The sequence below is a fragment of the Musca autumnalis genome, unplaced genomic scaffold (genome assembly GCF_047663935.1).
Source record: "Musca autumnalis isolate F117 unplaced genomic scaffold, ASM4766393v1 scaffold_5, whole genome shotgun sequence".
Lineage (NCBI taxonomy): Eukaryota > Metazoa > Arthropoda > Insecta > Diptera > Muscidae > Musca > Musca autumnalis.
This window is the reverse complement of record NW_027412088.1, coordinates 48,031,124-48,052,929: the sequence shown is the minus strand read 5'-3', so window position 1 is coordinate 48,052,929 and position 21,806 is coordinate 48,031,124. Positions and strand designations below refer to the sequence as shown.

General features: G+C 38.1%; 1 protein-coding gene across 2 annotated transcripts in view; it reads right to left on the bottom strand.

Moving 5' to 3' along the window:
• LOC141387598 (GTP-binding protein Di-Ras2) overlaps positions 1–21,806 on the bottom strand; it is a 234,292-nt gene that overhangs the window by 139,011 nt on the left and 73,475 nt on the right. For both annotated transcript variants that reach the window (XM_073957499.1, XM_073957501.1), the window contains exon 2: positions 9,938–10,233. In XM_073957499.1, the coding sequence (XP_073813600.1) occupies positions 9,938–10,102 (165 nt within the window). In that variant the 5' untranslated portion in view covers positions 10,103–10,233. The remainder of the gene's footprint in view (positions 1–9,937; positions 10,234–21,806) is intronic.

Sequence of the window (21,806 nt, the reverse complement as noted above, 5' to 3'; positions counted from 1 at the left end):
TTTTTCATGATTGGCAGATTTTTTTCTTCATCTGAAAGAGAAAAATATTACGAAGTTTTGAGGCCGTCTACGAAATCCTGTTTTTATTAAAGCATTTTGCGGTGCCAACTCTAGCTCGAAAACTAATAAACTATTTGACATATATTTTTGGCCGATTTCGAGAAAAACACAGTTTATATGCTGCATAAAAAATAAAATAAATGTTTCCCATCCAACTCTCATACAAAGGCAAAATTTGACCACTTATTCTATGCTATTTATACTTTTTACTTTTTTCTAAAATTTGTAAGTGCTGTTGCTAGGAAAAGTTTATGTAGGGTCGGTCCACTAGGACAATAAATCGATATTGTCATGTTTTCCTTGCATCAGATTTATCCGATCCTTTGTCATGAAAATTCTATAATTATGTATTTCATTGAATTTCGTATATGCTATTGATTGTGTAGAAAACTCGGATACACATGAACTATATCTGCTCCTGGCGGACAGATCCGGCTATTTGAATGTCTTCATCTGAAGCCCTAGAAGAAAGATTCGCCGTTTGTCAGACTAATTCAAAACCGTAACCATCCGAATTTCATATTCATATTAGATTATGCGAAATTTATCGAAATACATAAACATACGGTTTTTTGAGAAAGTAACGGGTAAAACTGATAAAGGATAATGAAAACGTGACAATATCGATTTCTTGGATATGGGAAACCTACATACCTATAAAGCTATTTTCTCAATAATTGATGGTGGTCAATCCAAAAATTCATTATGTCATAACTCAGAAATTTCAGCTATGGGATCCTTTGGGGGATCCCAATTGGGGCTTTTATTCCAAAAGGAATTTGTCCACCCCCAGATCTTGACTTCTATTTTGAGACACAGGGTATTCAGAAAGATTTCCCATAGAGACCACAATGTCTTTAATAGAAGATAAGGATGACTTCTCATAAAAAACAAGATGAGAATACCAATAGACATTTGTGATAAGAACAGTAAGACTTCTGACGAAAGAGGTTAAAGGTCCAATCTTAATTCGATTGTGAAAATGTAAAGAATCAATTGGATCAACAAAATAGGGATGAATAGACTACACTTCAGAGGACAGTAAGTATCCTGTGAATTATCCTTTAACTAAGTATAATATACCATTTGCATATATGTTTTCTTATACCTTTCTTTTAAAATAAATAATGATTTAAAAAATGTTCTTGTTCCAAATTTAATGCTATATTTCTATAACGTGGAAAATATTTTGCCCGGAGTCGGAGTCGAGTTATTTTTTTCGACTCAGACTCCGACTCCGAAACCCTGCTTCAAAGGATAGTAGATATCCTGTGAATCGCCCTCTAACTTAGTATAATATACCGCTTGCTTAATTGTTTTCTTTTATTTTTCTTTTAAAATAAATAATGGTTTTTTGAGAAAATGTTGGTGTCCCGAATTTAAAGCTATATTTATATATTGTAGAAAAAATTGACCGGAGTCGAGTTATTTTTTTTCGACTCAGACTCTGACACCGCCTCTAGGAAAATTGCTCTACTCCGACTCCGAAACCCTGTTTTATATTATATATTTTTTATAGTATATAGTAAGTATATTTATACCCTCAGCATTTATGCTAACGAGGGTATATGGGCAATATTATTGAAAATTTAACATCGTTGAAGCCCTTTATAACTCGCGAATAGTGGTTGTATATTGTACAATATAAATGTTTTTGAATAAAATGAAATGTTTTTAGACTTGGCAAAAAATATTGGCCTTAAAAGTTGATTTGCGTGGAAGCTGTGGCTATATTTATGTTAAAAAATGGGTTGAAGCCAACGTGACTTTTTTTGTTTTCTCTCGATTTGTGATTAAACCACATTTTTCCCGATTTTCCTGTCAAAGTGAAAGTAGAAGTCAACTAAATAAAGATCATTCCACCTATGTATAACTTTTCAAAATTTGATCTGCGTCTACCATTAATTGATGCTGACATATTGAAGCCAGATTTTAAGTGTTTTTTGAAATTTTCCTATAATTTCGTTCCGCAAACAGGTTTTTTAAAAAATCATATTTAGGAATGAAGAACTCACGATTCTGATTTATTTGATATATGTCATGAATGTAGCCTACACAGCTTCAGAGAAAGCTGTATCCAAATACGAAAATTTTGTGGGAACAAATTTCTAAAAATCATAAATTTCGGGTCTAATTTGTAGAATTGGCATTCGATTTACTCGTGCATGATTGCAAATTTTGGATTTTTAAGTTGCGGAACTAATAAATCATTATTCGTTAAAATCCATCTACTAAAACGCGAGATAGGAGAAATTCCAAGGTAGGAAAATCACCTAATATTGTTTTTGAAAATATCGCGATTTATCGCGTATTCTGTCGGCCGCTTTCACTACTATGAAAAAACTAGTGCAGTATCTTCCTTTTTGCGGAAACAGAAATTTAAAAACATCACTGATAAGGGAACTACATTCATTTTATCCCAAAAATACTGTGTAATGCTACATCCACGGTTCTTGACTGATTGCCTTGAAATAGGTATATATCGATGCAGATTTTCATGGTGACACTAAAACCGGATGCGGAACGAAATTGTATGAACTTTGCGCAAATTAGCGATGTTTTATAGGTTTTTTTAATGCTAAGATGCAGCCGATGCTACATCTTAGCGTCCAAATTATATTTCGAAAAATATATACAAATTAAAAGATATGGTCTTGCTGTACATGAAAATCATATGCGGACAAACGATTATTTGAACTCTATTTCCGTTTAAGAAGTCTAATGATTTATTTCAACAACCCGATAACTTTCCTCAATGGAAACTTTCTATGTGAATGTAGATAAAGCAAAATCCGCCCATTTTCTTGGGAGTTTCAAGAAAAACGAAAGAAGTACTCTTATAGAATTTTTCCAATATTTTCAACTCTAGAATGCATGTGAAAACTATTATTCCAAACCAAAATTTGTTTTTTGTAAAACAAATATGTGCTTATTTTGGCTATAATATCCTTACTACTATCCCGATGATTATAAGTTTGGTCTCATTTGATTCCCCGTGAAGTCTTTCTTTAAAACTGTTACTTTTTTGTAATTTTTGACTGGTAAATGGACCTATATTTTCAAAAAATTCGGATTACATTTAAAATTTTGTAAATTGCGCGAATGCTGAGTAACATTTTACAAATATTATGCAATCTACTTAATGACGTCACACTATGTCGCGAGTTCATATTAACTGTGGCCAAAAATAGAAGGAGTTGTCGTAGGTGCATCAATTTTGGTACACGTACCTATTATTGACTTACAATCTTCAGGACAAAAATTTGGGTTGGTCGGTCCACGTTTTGATATAGCCCCCATAGAACCGTACCTCCCGATTTTCGGTATTTTGAATGTTTAAGACACAATGACCAACCGAAAGTATTCAAATTTTGTGGTTAGTCTTCGGCAGAGGTATCAAACATTCCAACAGAGAATTGTGGGCTTAGGTCCACGTTTTGATATAGCTCCCATATAACGGTACCTCCCGATTATCGGTATTTTGAAGATTTTAGCCTCATTATTACACCGAAATTGCTGAAATTTGGTATTTAGTCTTCGCAGGGGGCATTATACCTTCACCATGAAATTTGTCTGCATAGGTCCACGCCTTCATATAGCCCCCATAGGACGGTACCTCCCGATTTTCGGTATTTTGGAGGTTTTAACTTGATTATCACACCGAAATGGCTGAAAATTGGTATTAAGTCTCCGTTGGGGGACTTATAACCTTCCACCAGAAATATGTCGGTATAGGTCCTCGTCTTCCTATAGCCCCCATAGAACCGTGTATCCTCATTTTCGGTGTTTTGAGTGTTGTGGCCTCAATATCCACCCGATATGACTGAAATTTGGTGTTTAGTCTTCATATTGTTTGTGAGCATATTGAATATATCAAACTCTTGTCTTTATATATGAGAAATTTCCTTTAAAAAAATTTTTGACCGATTAGTGGTCAAAAAACGGTCAATTTTTTGTAAAAAATCGAATTTTGATTTTCGCTGTTCACAATTTTTTTAAAAATTTATATTTTTAAAAACTCTCGTTTTAAAGCAAGACTATTAGGTACTTAATAAGCCCACAAAAATATATGATGATCGGTTCATTCGTTTTCGGGCTATAGCCAACACCGCAAAACGATTTGTTAAAAAAGGGGGTATCCTCTCAGTGAGGTGGTCGCTGAAAAAGAGATGTGACACATTCGTCTGCAAACCTCTGCAGCTGGGACCTTTATATATTTGAAGTACTCACTTTTTACTACTCATACAGCAAAAAATATCGATATACACTTTTATACAATTTTTTTCCCACTCCACTCAATTTAATATTTGCTTCAGAAAATTAATAAACTTAGTAATACATGTTTGGGTAAATGTAAACACCATATGATTAATATTTACATGCAAACAAAGGTGTAGCCAAGTTTATTACATCCCAAGAGAACTTAGGAACCATTTTTGCAGCGACCGTTACTTTTAAATTTTAAATATTAACGCATAATATAATTTATTAATTTTAGAAAAAACACACAAAAATACGTATTAACTAAAATTGTCGGATTTAAATCCTCATATAGCAAAAACTACTTCACGTATCAGTACCAAAATTCAGATTCTTCTTAATTAATATGTTTTCTATCACTCCCCATCAATAAATTTGTTCAACGAAGTATTTAGTTTTTACCATTTTTGGCCACGGTCGTGACACTGTGCGTCACTTCGTGATAACTTTTTAGTGTCAATTGTGCTCAATAAAATAATTAGCGTTTTTATAATAATTTTTTCTTAAAAGCAGAAGTAAAACCGCGATAACATTTATCCGCAACAACCAAAAATTTACTCGCGAGCGGATTTGTACTGGGGAATTTTTTCTTAACCTATGTACCAAAAATCGTTAATGTAGCGCGAAAAGAAAAAATTCAATTTTTTGGAAATGGAATATGAAATAATTGGCAACATTTCCCATATACACTTTAATACGGGCAAAATGTGCCTCATCGAAATAATAGTTTTAGATCATAAGTATGTTTGGACGAAATGTGTTTCAGACTATTTGGAGTTGATTTAACCATGTCCGTCTGTCTGTCAGGCTGTCTGGAGCACACGATAACTCCCCCACTCCCCCCCCCCCCCCTACGGCGGCTAAAGTTTTATCAGGGGCAAGTCCATACTTCCTGGGAAAATAGCCTGAAATTTACAAAAAACCCTATGACACAGTGTGTGGTGGTTGGAGCGCAAGATAACTCTCAAACGGATATGCCGATTCGGTCCAAAATGTGGCAACTTAGTTTAATTTCGAAGATAATCCATACCGGTCCACTCCTTGAAGTACATCACCCACAAAAGCTCAGAAATGTTCCGAAAAATTGCGCGCACGATAACTCGTGATGGGAGTGACCGATTTGGCCCATACTTTACACATCCTAATGTATCTTCCAGATATAGATTAGGTTCGAATATGGACAATATTTGTCCACTTCTTCGGGTACCTCCCAAACAAAATTTTGAATAAATTCACTTTAAGACCTTCTCTCGAATCACTTTGATTTTTGTTGAAGCAACTTGCATTCGCTGCCTCAATTACGGCAGTAAAAGTTTTTTCAGGGGCAAGTCCATACTTCTTGAGAAAACAGCCCGAAAGTTGTAAAAACCCCTATGGCACCATATGTAGTGGCTGGAGGGCTCGAACCGAATATTTTACCGAATACATATATCTATATTATGTTTTTCGCAGGCTAGTGTGGTAAAAATGCCTATCTATCGATATCCCCGCAAATTTTTGAGCTTTAATCCTATCCATACTTTTTTCGGTGTACACGTTCAACATCACTCGATATCGCAGAAACTTGACCTATGGCGAAAATTTCCTTTTGGGTTCGTAATATATTTACCAAGGGTTTTCATTTCCAAAAGGAATTTTCCACCCCCCAGACTTTGAGTTCCATTTTGTGTCACAGTGTATTTTAACGTATAAATATAGGAGATATGAAGGCGTTCTCTACCTCTTCAGTTCAGTTATGGAGCTACTGTGGTATTTTTGTATGTTTGAAGGGGTAACACTCTTCCTAAAGCCTTTTCGACTATTAATATTCCCACGCGTTGCAACGTAGGTTATATATTCTTACACTATTAATTTCTCTTTATTTCTACAGATTGAAGTTGGAGTGAATTTATATAAGATAGTTGTAATTTATTTTATACATGGGACTTATTTCTTCCAGGTCATATATGAGGCGCTCAGCGCCAAAACGGCCTAACCCACATTTTCAAAAAAATCAAACTGACTATGCTGGACGAACCGGAACCTTTTGTAATATATACTAAAAAAATCCCCAATTGCATAGGTTAACCCTATGTTATTCTACATGCCGTAAACTGTTTTTCCTTTACTGAAAGTTTGAAAAAATGTGGACGCCAAAATGGCCTAAGCCACATGGCAAAATCGAATACTGGAAATAAAAAAATGCGTGTGGGTTAGGCCAAAACGCATGTTACGTTTTAGTCTGGAGTATGTTTGAAAAATAATATAAAAATAAATATTCGAGAAGAATATGTAAGTAAAAACCAAAGGTTATGTAATAAAGTTGACTTACGCCCTGGCGTCAATGTAGAATGTAAAATGTTAATAATGTATCGCGATCAATGTGGTGGCCAAAAACGTAACATAAGAATGAACAGTATTTGCACATACATGGTCAATAATTCGGCCTTCTGTGTGGAACGGATAGACCACAAATTTTTAGTGTCTGGCCATTCATGGCTACCATGCGATCAAGATTTTGGTCTCATTGAAAAGGAAAAAATATTATAAGGCACTTTTACGCCTGATGATTTGGAATCGTGTAATCCTCACGGCAAAAAGGGAACCATGTCACTTGGTAAAGATGACGACAGATGAAATAAAAAGCATATCCTCAATTGAGAAACTAGTATCAAACAGAAAAATCTCCTAAGACAAGACTTCAAAAGTTGAATGGCTTAAGATTCAGTGCCTTCGATTCCAAAATGCGAAGCCATTTATAATACAATTCTTCTTCTTCTTTATTTACTCATCCGTTATCCGGATATAAGTGATCGTACAATTCATCTTTTTTTAATATTTATCGCATTTTAATTATTATCTTATTGTATAATGGTTGTCAGCTCTCTGTGTTTTGCAGCATTCAGCAGATCAGTTTCGTTGGTATAACCTGTCCAGTCCATGATATTTTTGAGCCAGGATGTTTCTTTCCTTCCTCTAGCTGGCCTTCCTTCAATTTTTCCCTTCAGAATTGCTTGTAAAATTATGTATTTGTTGTTCCTTAATACATGTCCCAGATACGCTATTTTGCGCCTTTTTATAGTTGTTATTAATTGCCGGCTTATATTCATCCTTCTTAGTACTTCGTCATTAGAAATTTTCGCAGTCCATGGTATTTTCAGTACTCGCCGGTAAATCCATATTTCAAAGGATTCCAATTTTCTTTCATCAGAGGATTTGAGCGTCCAAACTTCTGTTCCATATAACAGCACCGACCAAACATAACATTTTATAAAACGTATTTTTGTTGTTATATTTATGTCATGACTTTTCAGGGTTTTACTATATTTACAGAAAGCATCTCGCATATTTCTTTCGAGTCATCCCAAGATATTTAAAGGTTCTCACTCTTTCTATTTGTGTACCTTGTACTTTTAAGTTCACCTCAGCATGGGGATTTTTTCTGCTAATGATCATGTACTTCGTCTTCTTCATGTTGATTTTAAGACCATATTTCTCACTTACACGTGCCAGTTTCTCTACTAGTTTTTGTAGACCGGATATGCTCCCTGCCAGTAACGTAGCATCGTCCGCATACCTTATATTGTTGATTAGTTTCCCATGAATTCTGATTCCGATGTTTTCTCCTTCGAGTGTTTCTTGGAATATTTTCTCTGAATACACGTTGAATAACAGGGGTATAATACAATACAAATATTAAAATGACATAAATGTTTTATTTCAAGAAGTTGATGCTTCATAAAGGAACTCCAGCAAGTACGTAAATTTTGATTTGGAACCGCTTTATCCGGGAGGAAAATTCATTGAAGCTGCAAAGTTTATGGATTTACAGAAACTCAAACAATTAAAACGCTCACAGTTATTTTTATTATTCATCTGAAGAACTTTTGTTGTTTAAATAAATGGAGACAAAATGGCCTAACCCTCAGTTCCTATTAATATATATTTTTTTAATGGATGCCAAAACGGCCTAAGCCACTTTAATTTTTTTATTAACTGTTTAAAACAGTCTTTATCTATGTAAACTAATACCTAATGATTAACCTAAAACAAATATTACAACTAATATGTATTTATGATTAATGAAAAAATTATAAAAATATTTTAAAAACTTGTTTTCTTTCAACTTCGTTTTTCTCAGAATCATTTCTATGTGGGTTAGGCCGTTTTGGCGCTGAGCGCCTCATATATCATTGTGATATCTTCAATTAATCTTAGGATAACTCCCACTTGTATTGAACATGTTTACTCAAATACTGATTTAAATATATTATAATAAAACATAATTCTTAAGAAGTCTCTCAGGGATGTGATTTTTAATAGCTGTATCCTTGATCAATTTCTTCCCAACTATAAGTACTTGTGTACATAATGATGACTTCTTCTGACTTCTAAGTCTCTTTAAAATTTCATTGAAATTGAACATACGTAACAAAAACATGAAATCAACCGAAAATATACATATATGGGAGCTATATTCCGATATGAACCGATCTCGATATAATTTGGCACATTTAGTTTTAGACCAAATCCGTCTCACATTCCAAATTTCATTGAAATTGAAAATACATAGCGTATTTGGTGCATAAAATACAGGAAATCGGCCGAAAATATATATAGGAGCAATATCCAAATCTGAACCGATTTCGATATAATTTTGCACATTTATGTCTGGAACAAATTCCGTCACACATTCCAAATGTAAGCGAAATTTGACATATATAACGTGTTTGGTGCATCAAATACAGGAAATCGGCAAAAAAATATATATAGGAGAAATATCCAAATCTGAACCGATTTCAATCAAATTTGGCACAGTTTTGTCTAGACCAAATTCCGTCCCACATGTCAAATTTCATTGAAATTGGATATACATAGCGTGTTTGGTGGATAATATGCAGCAAATCGGCCGAAAATATATATATATATATATATATATATATATATATATATATATATATATATATAGGAGCCATATGCAAATATGAACCGATGTCGGTATAATTTAAACATTTTAGGTAGATCGGTTCAGCGGTTTTTGAGTCTATAAGGCACAAACAAACGTACAAAAATTTTTCTATTTTATATAAAGATATTGTTAATATGTATGGCCACAGCCTTTAGTTACCAAACAACTGGTGAGCAGCACCGAAACCAACCACAGCAAAGAAAGGCAAAGTATAAGCACGACAGCTTAGCACAAGACAAAATAAGCAAAACAAGCTAAATAAAACCCAGTGATTTGCGATTTCCTTCGGATGTATCGTGACAATTATCCGTTTTTATTGACTGAGTACTTCAGGTATACAACGATAAATTCAATTTTTCTCGGTTTCAACAATATTCTTCCGTAATGGCGTCTACACGTCACACTTATAACAACGATAATGCTACAATTTATAATTAAGCGCTAACAGCTGCTTAGCGAGTAGCGAATAGAAAACAACCCTTGGTAAAAGACAGTGACCACATCCTTCACATCAGTGTCGGCCCAAACCGGTTTTCTTTCATCAAAGCCATACGATTCCGAACAGATATTTTGTATTATATATTTTTTATACTCATAAAATTATATATGTATTTTTAGTTATGTATATTTGATTAATATGAAAATATGTGTAGCTCTATATTCACTTACCTTTAATGTAACACCACCTAAATCATATTCACGATTATATAGATCCTCTACGGTGGCACGATATTTATCTGTATATGTTTTGAAAAGAAATCGTTTGACAATGGAACTTTTGCCAACACCTGCACCACCCAATATCACCAGTCTTATACGTTCCAAATCGGACATTTTTGTATTTAAAATTTAATATCTGAAGCTTGTTTTTCAAGTTTATGTTATTATTACTCCATTTATTTGAGATTTTGTGTTTTTACGTTTTACGTATTTTCAATTCACAATTTTCGTTTAAGGACAGTTATCTGAAAATATACAAAAAATAGAAAATAGTTTTTATTTTTGTTTTATTTAGATTAAGTTATTTATAACTTTTACGGTAGTTTTCGATACTCGTTCAAATACAAATTTTTTCGAGCCTGTCACAACTAATTTAAGTAGACAATTTTTTCAAGTTTTTCTTTTCTTGTGTACCGTATATGGTAATGAAAAGAAAAGAAGAAATACCATTCTACCTCTTCGTGATCTATAATGTCACCTTTCAAAAATACTTTTACCAAAGATTCTGTATCATATGATTGATTCGGTCGGAGGAGGCTAGCCTCATTTGGCCATTAATAAGTAAGGTGTGTTTTGCTTTTAACACAGGGAAATAACTGTTCACCTTTTTGCTGTTCTGCGTTTCCTCCAAAGACAATTTTCTTTTGTTAAAATATTTGCATTTTAAAGCATCACCACCATGGGTTTTACGTGTAAAAGCCCAACTGAAAGTAATTTTTGCGCCAAAGCCGCAAACAACAGGCCTCAGATGATGGTGATTTTTTAATGCCACTGTCGTGCCATTTTGTGGTAACATCTCCCATTCACATAAAAGGCAAACTAATGAATATTTATGAATTCAGTTGCACCATATGTTGACACCGCTGACGGGTCGACAAATGAATGATAAGGATGGGGAGGATGAGTTGGAAAATGAAATAAACACAGTTGGTGTTGTTATTTTTGTTATTGTAAGCGTTACTGTCAATGGTAACATTGTTGTCAATGCTGAATAATAACATTTTGCAGTTCAGCAGCGGCAGTTTCTTTTTTCTTTATGTGCTTTAATCCATCGAAGTTGCAGGGTGGTACATACATATTTCTTTTTTTTTTGTCTTTCAGTCATGTACATTGTTGCATGTTGAATAAAAATTATTTTTTGAACGCAGGTCACTGTTAAATTAAAAACCCAAAATATCTAAAATCGACGAAAAAAGCTTTAAATTGCGTACTTACTTACTTAGCTGGCCCATTACAGAACATTTGTTCCATAGACCGAACTAAGAAAAGATCTCCAATTCTCTCTGTTTTTCGCTTCGCTTTCTGGAATACCGCGCCTTGTCATCTCTTCATCCACTTGTTTGCGCCATCTATTCTTTGGCCTGCCAATTCTGAGTGCACCGCCATGTGGCATGTATTCATACGCCTTTTTAGCGTGTTCATCATCGCTTCCAACGCATCATAGCCAACGCAATCGTTGCATCTCGATACGTTTAACAATATTCATGTCTTTGTATAGCTGATATAGCTCGTGGTTCATACGACGTCGATATTCACACAATCCCACGACGGCCGGTTCTATGTACCGGATTGACCCGAGAAACCATCTTCTCGGCCAGGGGCCGTCACCTCAGCAACTACTTGTTCGTGTTCGTCTTTATTTTTATTTTGGGAGCGGCATGTCCCGGAATGCCTGCTCCGGATTCTTTTGGTCCTTGCCGGGATTGAGAGTAACCCCGGGCCATGGTTCTGCACCGTTTGTCAACGTCTCATCCACCATAGGTCGGTGTCAACGAGATGCAACAGGTGCCAAGGATGGGTGCATTTCAGAAACTGTTCAGGCCTCACCTACCTGAGGGAGTATTGCGACAGGGTTTATGTTGCCTCATGCTGCGCCAATATGAACCCCAGTGAGTCTTCATCATCAATATCATCCCCCGCAATCTCCCAGACAGCAGTATCAGCAGCAGCCGTTAACACCGCGTATTGCTGTCCCAGTTCCTGAGCTGCTGTCCCAGTTCTTGCAGTTTAACTGCGATGGTCTTCGAACCAAGATCAATGAGATCGTGGACTTTATGAGTCGGAGAAAATATTATGGTCGCGGCGATCTAGGAAACGAAGCTGAGCAACAACTGCAGTCTTCGGAGTTGTGATGGATACAACGTTCTTCGCCAGGATCGTACGAGAAGTGGGGGTGGAGGGCTGGCATTCCTACTGCACCAGTCTGTCCAGTACAGACCTATCTCGCCTGGGCTAGACTCTAGTGACCCATACTTGGAGTGTATGGGGGTAGCGGTAAGGTGTGGATCCGCCGAGATAGAACTGCAGAATGTGTATATCCCACCGGTCAATAGCTGTGCCCCGCGTTATTTGCCTAACATCAGGCCCCTGTTGCGAGGTGATAACCGGCTGGTCCTAGGAGATTTCAATGCACATCACGAGTTATGGCATTCAGCTCTAGGGAATGACCAGAGAGGTACAGATCTGGCTGAGCAAATAGATAGCTCCACATTCTGCACTGCGAACGAGGACGCACCCACCAGGATTAGAGGAGACTGTCACAGTTCGCCTGACATATCCATCGTGTCACCTGGTCTGACGAATGACGTGACATGGGAACCCGTCATTTCCCTTGGGTCGGTCCATCTCCCAATAACTCATCTCCATAAACAGACCACCAGACTTCATAACCTCTGAACGCCGCACTTTCATTAATCATGGAAAAGCGGATTGACAAGGTTTCAGAGTGTTCACTAATCAACGCTTCAGAGAACTGCCCAGTCCCTCCCTCATCACTGCTGCAGCTGCTCGCTTTATCCCTGCTGGTCGAATACCTGAAATAAGACCCAATTTCCCAGCAGAGGCGACGGGATTAGCTAATGAGCGTGATGAGCTTCGCCGTACGAACCCTAACGACCCCAGAGTCAGGGAACTGACAATGGAAGTCAATAGATTAGTCAGTGAACACAAGCGGAAAAAGTGGCTAGAACATCTGAAGTGCTGCGACATTGGAGCCGGCTGTAATAAATTGTGGACAACGGCTATCGAACCCTGGTAGGAGAGACGATCGGACATCTGTCACGTTTAACGGCGTGGGTGTGACAGATCCGAAGAGGTGCGCTGGCTATTTCTGCCGACAATTTATCGAGCACCCCGATAGCGACCGGGCGAAGAGAAATGTTTTGCGTCGTTTGCGATCTCTTCCAGCCGAAGAAGAACCGCCACAATTTACGATGGATGATGTTGCAGATGTTATCCGAGGCGCAAGAGTATTTTAGTAAGGTCCTCAACTTATCGCTAGCCACCCTAATAGTTCCCGATGCCTGGAAGATGTGCAGGGTGGTCCCGCTGCTGAAACCTGGCAAAGATGCCAGTAAAGGTGAGTCGTACATGCCGATTTCACTTCTATCGCCAGTAGCAAAGATACTCGAGGTATAACTCCTCCCCAGCATCAGAACATGTTATCCAGTGGCAGGTCATCAACACGGGTTCCGGAAGCAGCACAGTACCACAACAGCACTGCACGCCATTTCCACAAATATTGGACGAGGACTCAACCAGGACAAACCATGTCACAGAACAGTGATGGTAGCATTGAATCTGACCAAAGCGTTTGATACGGTCAGCCATGCTAGGCTGTTCGAGGATATCGAGAATACTACCCTCCGGCCTCGTCTGAAACGCTGGGTCATCAACTATTTGTGTGGTCGCCAGTCGTACGTGGAATTCAGAGACAGGAAGTCCAAACCCCGTAGAATGAAGCAGGGTGTTCCCTAAGTGATATCTCCGGAACTGTTTAACCTCTACCTCTCTGTAATTCCACGCCCTCCCGACGGCATTGAGTTAATTACGTACGCGGATGATTGTACACTCATGGCGTCAGGTCCCAATATCGGTAAAGTTTGTGGATGGCTAAATGCCTCTCTCATTGATCTTGTAGAGTTTTTCCACGCGAGGAATATGAAAATATCCACCACTAAGTCAACAGCCACACTGTTCACCACATGGACGGCGCAAATGAAGCTCCCACTGAATGTGCAGGTCGACGGTGCAACTATTCCGACCACAAACTACCCCAAAGTCCTATGGGTCACATTCGATAGCATGTATAAGTCGTCCCAGCATACTACAGTTATCTGCGATAAGCTGAGAAACAGAAACAAGGTCATCAAGTCCCTAGCCGGCAGCACTTGGGGTGCTGATAAAGAAACTTTGTTAACCACATACAACGCGATAGGCCGGTCTGTGGTAAGCTATGCGGCGCCAGCGTGGTTTGCTAACGTAAGTGATACGCAATGGGATAAACTACAAATCTGTCAGAATGCTGCCCTGCCCTACAGGGTGTCACCTCATGTTTGCAGTGGACCATTTACATGAGGAGACAAAGATCCTTCCTGTGAGTCGCAAGACCACCCAAATCACCATCTGGTGGATATGCCTGAACCCCCCAGGCGAGTTAGGGAGGATTATAGAGATCTAGAGAGAGAGGTCCAAAGATATAAAAGAGAACCTCTAGATCAACGTGCATACCAGGCAGGTTTAAGAGACATTCATACTGATGCGGTTGCAGAGGCTCTGGCAGCCTACAGTGTGAATATAGTCCTCGAAGATCATCCACCACCCGTGGCAGCGAAAGAACAGCAGCTGCCAAGACAAACGAGAATCGTGTTGGCGCAACTTAGATCTGGTTGGTGCAGCCACCTCAATTCTTACTGGGCCAGGATTGATGGTACGCGGAATATCTGCCCAGCTGGAGGCAGAGCCGAATCAATAAATTAAAGATTTACATGTACTTGTAGAAGCTGCTACAACAACAACCGTCAACGCAGATCGGTCCGTAGATTTTTCGAAGAATTTTTCTCTCAAACACGCCAAGCACTGCCTTATCTGCTTGCGCAAGTACACAGGCTTCGGAACCATACATCAGCACGGGTAGTATCAGTGTTTTGTAAAGCGTTATTTTTGTTTGACGAGTTGTGGCTTTGTTTTTGAAGTGCTTACTTAAGCCAAAGTAGCATCTGTTGGCCAAAAACAATTCTTCTTTTTATTTCACAACTGATGTCGTTTGTTGTGTTTACGACGGTGCCGGAGTATACGAAGTCTTTGACTACCACAAAATTATAGGACCCAACTTCAACAGTTGATCCGATCTCAATGGACGCATTGCGCGTCGACACCATCAATTTGGCCTCTTCGCCGTTTATCGCCAGACCCACTTTCGAAGATTCTGCTTCGAACTTCATAAAGATACCAGTTACTTCCTTTACTTATCGTCCCATGATGTCTATGTCATTAGCATAGGCAAGTAACAAGTGGCTATTGGTGTAAATTGTGCCATTTCTTTTGACATTTGCATTTCGTATTACCTTTTCCAGCAAAATGTTGAATAGGTCACACGAAAGGCTGTCTCCTTATCTGAAACCTCTTTTGGTACTGAACTGTTCGGAGAGGTTCTTTCCAATTTTAACTGAGGACCTAGTATCAAAGCCGAATGAGCTTTGCGGGGATACCCAATTCAGACATAGTATGGAATACCTTTGAACGCAACGGGCTGTCGAAGGCTGCTTTATAATCGACAAAAAGGTGGTAGGTGTCGAACTGCATATCTTGGGTCTTCTCCAGGATTTGCCGCAGGGTAAATATCTGGTCAATGGTGGACTTGCAGGGTCTAAAGCCGCATTGGTATGGTCCAATTATTTCGTTGACCATGGGCTTTAGTCGTTCGCACAATATCCCTGACACTATCTTGCAGGCAATAGGGAGAAGACTTATGCCCCTATAGTTGGAGCATAAAGTCATATCTCCTTTCTTGTGGACGGGACATAGGATGATCAGGTTCCAATCGTCAGGTACGCGTTCTTCCTGCCAGGTGCAGCTAACTTGCTGATGCATACACCTTATCAGTGTGTAGCCAACGGTTTTAAACAGCTCGGCTGGTTGGCCTTCAGCTCCTGCTGCCTTATTATTCTTCAGCCGGTTTGTTGCTGTCTTTACCTCATCTTGGCCGGGTGGTATACATTCTATACCATCTTCTGGGATTGGATCTTCGTCGACTTCGCTACTATTGGATACCAACAGTTTGGAAAAATGCTCTTTCCATATCCTTAGCACACTATCTGTATCAGTTACCAAACTACCTTGCTGGTCTCTACAGGAGGATGTGTCTGTACAAAAGCCATCAGTTTGATGTTTCACTCTTTGGTAAAACTTTCAGACTTCATTCTGGCTCCTGTACATTTCGATTTTTTCACACTCCCGTCTTTTCATTTCTCTCTTTTTCCTGCGGAAAAGACGTTTCTCCTCTCTCCTTTTCTTGCGATATCTCTTTGTAGAGTAGCCCTATATGCCGCATTTTTCTCTTCGGCAGCAGCACGACCCTCCTGATCATACCATGGATTCCTTGGTGGAGGTCTCTAGTATCCAAGTATGGATTTTGGGGCTGTTTGCATGGAGTGGGCAATATTTTGCCATTGTCCTGATATGTTATCGGGACGAGGAGTGCTTTGATTAAGCAATTGGGCCAGTTGAGTGGAATATGCTGTGGCTATCTGTTGTAATTGCAGCTTACCGATGTCCAACATCCGTGTTGTCCCTATTCGCACTTTGTTTGTTACGTTAAGTTGTTAATCTGCTACGTACCTTTGCTGCAACAATTTGGTAGTCCGAGTCTATGTTTGCGCCTCGGAACGATCGTACATCCAACACGCTCGATGAATGTCTTCCATCTATCACAACATGATCAATTTGGTTTCTTGTTTTCTGATCTGGAGACAGCCAGGTGCCCTTATGAATATCGAGATGCTTAAATCTGGTACTGCTAACTACCATGTTTCTTGCAGCTGCAAAATCTATCAGCCTCATCCCGTTGTCAGATGTTTCACTGTGGAGACTGAATTTCCCGACTGTTGGGCCAAAGATATTCTCCTTTCCAATTTTGGCAATAAAATCGCTTAGTATAACTTTAATGTCATGGGCAGGGCAACGGTCATAAGTTTCTTCTAAGCCCTCGTAAAATATATCTTTGGTCTGTTCGTCCTTGTCTTCGGTTGGAGCATGAGCGCAAATAAAGCTGATGTTGAAGAATTTATGTAGCTTTTTATCGAATTAAAGACTTTCTTTAATTCAATGGGGTGAAGCTGGATACCAGATGTTTTAGTCTCCGACTAACTACGAATCCGCAACCAAACTCATGCTTTGCGTCATGGCAGCTATAATACAGTGCGTCACCTTTAGGTGTTGTTGTGACGCCTTTCCCGTTCCATCGTATTTCCTGTATGGCAGTAATGTCGGCCTTGTACTTTTCAAGTACATCTGCCAATGCGTAAACTGCACCTTCCCTATAAAGAGCGCAGATCATGGTCCTTAAAACGTTTGCGGGGTTCGTCAACTTTAGAGGGGTCTGCTTTTCTTTTTTCTTTCGTTTTTTTTAGGGGAGGGTTACTAACCCGACGCCCAAACCCAAGTTTTGAACGTTCTTATGGGTGAACGCGCGGCACATGTTAGCTCACTACCTTCAACGGGTTAACTGTAATATTTAACAGTGAAATTCCTTTTCATTTTACTTTGTAATTTCTGTTTTCTTTGTCTTTTATCTTCTCAAATATTTTGTAACAAAAAATTGCTCATTCGGAAAGACTTATTATTTATTACCTATGGTCGTCTGGTAGATATGAAACCTGTATTCGATGGCAGCAACATTATGTTTATGTGATTAAACAGGTATTTAGTTTCCAGTTCATTAGTCTGTCAATTTTATGATACGATTATTTTCGACATTCGTATGAGTGGTTTTTATACATTAGGATGCCATACAAAATTAAATAGAATTAAATAAATAAACAAAAATAAAAGAACAAATAAAAAACATGATATCCATTTAATACTAAAGATACGTGTTAACGTTAACCAATCGCCATAACATTTCGTATATGGGGTTTTAGAATCAAATGCAAACATTTCGGTGGTAATGCTTTTCAATTAAAAATGTCGATTTTTTATTACACCCTAACATGCATACATATGTATGTATTTGGTCAAAGCTTGTTAGCAGAGATTTACTTTGAACATTTTGTACTCGATAATAATGTGCTATTACAGACATAATCATGGACATACTCCTACACATATAATTATTTAAATTGTTAAGGAAAATTATATTATAGATATATGATTGTAAATAGAAATTGCTTTACTTTGTGCATGTTGAAGGTAAAAACATATTTTCAACAATATATTTACTTATTTATTAGGGAGTACGACAATTTTATAGTGCTAGTCAAATTTACAGAATACTTTAAATATTAATACCTCCTACATCAACATGGTGTAGTTTAAAATATTTTATTAAAGCAACTAAGTCTCTGAAAATTCCATCGTCACTCCTCTAGAACAGTGTTGTTGAGTTACAATGAAAATATATAACTCTTAAGTTGGTTTTCTTTACAGGGAAATGAGGAACCATCTTCCTCCTGTAATAATTAATAACAAGTAAGAACGATAGCCCTTTATACCTCTAGTAAAAGCAAAACACAATATTTCAGTCATTTCGATTGAATAATGTGGCTAAAACCTTAAAAATACCGAAAATCTTCAGACAACGATAATTGGGGGGGTCTATCACAACGTGGACTTGTACAGACAAATTTCTGGGAAAAATATAAATTCTCAGTCATTTCGGTGTGATTTTTATACCCTCAGCCTTTAGGCTAAAGAGGGTATTTACACTTTGATACGACCAAAAATGTGCCTCATCGAAATAATGGTTTTAGACCCCAAGTATGTTTGTACGATATCCGTTTCAGACAATTTTGAGTAGATCTAGCAATGTCCGTCCGTCTGTCTATCTGTCTGTCCGTCTGTCTGTCTGGCTGGCTGGTGCGCACGATAACTCTCGAACGGATCAATCGATTCGGTTCAAATTTTGGGTACCCAAATATTTTGTCCAGATTTGATTTAAGTTCGAAGATGGGCCATATAGGTCCACCCCTTCAGGTACCTCCCCCACAAATGTTCAAAAATTGTCACAAAACTTGTGCGCAAGATAACTCTCGAAGGGAGTAACCGAATTGAACCAAACTTTGCATATGGTAATACTACCTCTAGACATACATCAAGTTCGAATATGGATTATAACGGTCCACTCTTTCGGGTACCTCCTACACAAAATTTCGGAAAAGTTCAGTTTAGAGCCATCTCTCGAATCGCTTTGATTTTTGTTTTAGCAACTTGTATTCACTGCCCTCCATACGAAGGTATAAGTTTCATCAGGGGTAAGTCCATACTTCCTGAGAAAATAGCCTGAAAATTGCAAAAAAAAACCCTATGACAACGTGTGAGGTGGTTGAAGCGCAAGATAACTCTCGAACGGATCTGCCGATTCGGTACAAAATTTGGCCTTAGTAATATCTTGTCCAAACATAGTTTATGTCTGAAGATAAGCCATATCGGTCCACTCCTTCAGGGACCTCCCCCACATAAGTTCAAAAATGTTCGGAAAAATTGTGTGCACGATAACTCTGGATGGGAGTGGCCGAATTGGTCTATACTTTACACATCCTAATATATCTACCAGATATAGATCAGGTTCAAATATGGACTATATTTGTCCACTCCATCCGGTACCTCCCACACAAAATTTCGGATAAGTTCACTTTAAGACACTTTAATTTTTGTTGAAGCAACTTGCATTCGCTGACTTAATTACGATGGTAAACGTTTTTTAGGGGCAAGTCCATACTTCTTGAGCAAACAGCCCGAAGAGTGTAAAAACCCCCTATGACACAATATGTTGTGGCTGGAGATCCACTTCCATAACGGTCAATGTCGATCCATTCCTTTTAGTATCTCCTCCGCAAAACTTTTGATCTTTAATCCTAATCAACAGTTTTATCGGTTCAAACGCCAAAAATTTTTAAAACCCCCTAAATACATAAGTATTTTGGAAAAAAATTGTTTCAATATACACAGGCTGAGGGTATATCTCTGTCGGCAACGCCGACTGATACTTTTTTACTTGTTTTTTATTCCTTTATTGTTCCACTTAGGAGCATAGGGCTTCTACAAGAAAATTATATCTTATTTCATCGATACATATGGTTTTTATATCATTGATTGATTTGTTTATTCGTAGTAATTCATTTTGGATTGTTCTGCGCCATGTGTTTTTTGGACGTCCTGTACGTCGAGATCCTTGAGGGTTCCATTCTAGAGCCGCACGAGGAATGCTGGTCACCGGTTTTCTTAAAGTGTGCCCAATCCATCTCCACTTCCGTCTAGCGATTTGCTTTATAATAAATTCTTCTCTCGTCCTGACATGTAGATCTATGTTTGAGATAGTGTTTGGCCAAAATATGCCACAGATTATTCGGAGACATTTGTTGATGAAGGTTTGAAGTTTTTGGGCAACATTTTTTGATATGAGCCATGTCTCACTACCATAAAGGAGTGTTGACTTCACACATGAGTTGAAAATGTTTAATTTGGTGTTCTGGGATATTTGTGCTGCTCTCCAGATTTTATTTAAGCGGCCAAATGCTGATCTGGCTTTTTTCAGCCGAGCTGTTTATTCGCATTGCAAAAGTTTTACCAATATTAACACCCAGGCCTGCTTGTCTTGTCAATATAACTAGGTCATTCAATTTTTGTTGCATATCAGAGAATTTGTGGGATAGTAAGCAAATATCGTCTGCATACGCTAGATATTCTAGATGTTTGTGCATATCCCATATAATTCCTCTTTTCTTGTGGGACATCTTCAACATAATTTCGTCTAGAACTACGGCGAATATTAGTGGCGATAGTGGGCAACCCTACTTAACCCCAGCATTGGTATAAAAGGGGTCACTAAGGGCTTTGAACCCCGAATTAACTTCATCGGGGTTCCTTTATTTTTCAAAGCTACCCATATAGCGTTTCTTTTTATTGAATCAAAAGCTTTTTTGAAGTCGATAAAGACGATGTATAGTGGTGATCGCCATTCAATGGACTGTTCAATGACAATACGAAGAGTGTTTGTTTGGTCTTGCTCTTCTTGTTGTGATTGTTCGACACACTCCAACCTGTTATTTATTATAATTGCCAGTATTTTATATATTGTGTTCAGCAGCGTAATACTCCTCCAGTTATTGCAATCCTTGAGGTCATTTTTATTTGGCAGTTTTACTATGGTTCCTTTTGTCCACGCTTCTGGTAGCTGTTCTAATAACCAAGCTTTCTGTATGTGCGACGCTAGTATTTCTGCCGATGCTTGAGAGTTGGTTTGTAGGAGTTCAGGTGGAATGCCGTCTTCTCCTGGAGCTTTGTTTGTTTTCAGTTTATCGATTGCCTTTTTTATTTCAGTTATGTTCGGTTCTTCAACGTTTATGTTATGGTTTACTGATCCATTTTCGCGGTTGTTCAAATTTATGTTCTCATCTTCAGCATAGCTTACGTTGCTTATCGATTCGAAGTGTTGTCTCCATCTGCGGGTTTGCTCTTCTGTTGTTGTTAGCAGTCGTCCCATTTCGTCTTTTATGATCTGGTTTTTGTACATATTTTGGTTTGCTATTTGCCCAATTATTTTGTGAAGCTCTCTCATATTATTCGCTCCTGCTGCAGCCTCCGCTTCGTTTGCCAAGTTTCGTAGATATCTTCTTTTATCGGCTCTTGCTGATCTCTTTACGGCTTTCGCAGTCTCTTTGTATTGGGGTCTGAAGTCCGTATTATAATTCTGCAGTCTTTTTAGGCGGTTTCTTTGTAGTATTAGTTCCCATGTTGTCTCTGATATCCATTGTTTCCTCCTTTCATATTGCCTGCATCCGATTTTAGTGTTTCCTATCTCGCGTACCATATTGCACGTATG